General features: G+C 55.0%; 1 protein-coding gene across 4 annotated transcripts in view; it reads right to left on the bottom strand.

Annotated features, from left to right (window-relative positions):
- MYRF (myelin regulatory factor) overlaps positions 1-1022 on the bottom strand; it is a 129970-nt gene that overhangs the window by 52581 nt on the left and 76367 nt on the right. For all 4 annotated transcript variants that reach the window (XM_019504929.1, XM_019504952.1, XM_019504947.1 and 1 more), the window contains one exon: positions 651-969. In XM_019504929.1, coding sequence (XP_019360474.1) covers positions 651-969 — 319 coding nt within the window. The remainder of the gene's footprint in view (positions 1-650; positions 970-1022) is intronic.

Here is a 1022-nt window from a genome sequence, read left to right as displayed (position 1 = left end):
TCTCAATGGCCAGTGAGGAATTGAGAGGAGGGGCTTGAAGATAGGAAACCAGGAAAGGGCTTGGTTCCAGGTGCTAAACACTAAACTCTGAGTGCTCTAAGAGCAGAGATGCCCCTAACCTTCCTCCATCAGGGACCCTCTACCTCTATCCTATCACCATACTCCAAACCTCCACAGCCAACGGGCCCCCAACCCTCTCCACCAACAGGCCCCCATTCTGTGACACCCCACTCTGCTCTATTCAAGTGCTTCATTACCTACACTACTCCTATGCCCTATGCCACACTGCCACTACACCCACTTTCATCATAACTGACCCATGCATCACTGCCATATCCCTCCACTGCCATACTACCATATGCTCCATGCTGTGGACAACCCCTGCCTCATACCATCATGCTGCACAATCATGCTCTCCTTCACCTATTACCCTAAACCTCTGGGCACATTACCATGAAGTCCATTCATACTCCTCTCCATGTGGTAAAACCCAGCAACTTTACTGTCCTAAGGCATAGCTAACCCCCCTATGCCTCCTATCCTCAGTGAGCACTCCCAAACTGCACACCAGGACCTCAGAAAAAGCCCTGTAGCACTAGCAGCCCCAGGTTCCCCCATACCCCCCACCCCTGGCCTCCCCAAGATCTTACTCAGCTCCGTGCTGCTGAAGTAACTGGTGAAGCATCTGGGACTGCTGGGCATGGTGGAGATCACCAGGCGACACACCCTGCCCCATGCCATATGGTGGCATCAGCGGCTCAGCCTTCATGTACATGTCCCGCTGCATGCTGGGATAGTGGGGGTTGTGCGGCGGCGGCTGGTGTGGATGGGGTGGAGGCGGTGGAGGAGGTGGGGGGCCCTGGAGGTGAGGAGGCGGGGGTGGAGGAGGTGGAGGAGGGTGCTCCAACCGGGAAGGGGGGGTCATGTGGCACATGTTCTCAGGGGTCATGGTCCGAAGGAGGTGAGGATCTTCAAAGAAAGAATAATAAAGGGTTTGTAAGAATCATGTGCAAGACCAGGCA

Source organism: Gavialis gangeticus, unplaced genomic scaffold (genome assembly GCF_001723915.1).
Source record: "Gavialis gangeticus isolate Ggan-Ray unplaced genomic scaffold, GavGan_comp1, whole genome shotgun sequence".
In the NCBI taxonomy this organism is placed as follows: Eukaryota; Metazoa; Chordata; order Crocodylia; family Gavialidae; genus Gavialis; species Gavialis gangeticus.
Note: the sequence above shows the minus strand (reverse complement) of the source record. Positions and strands in the feature narration are given on the sequence as shown.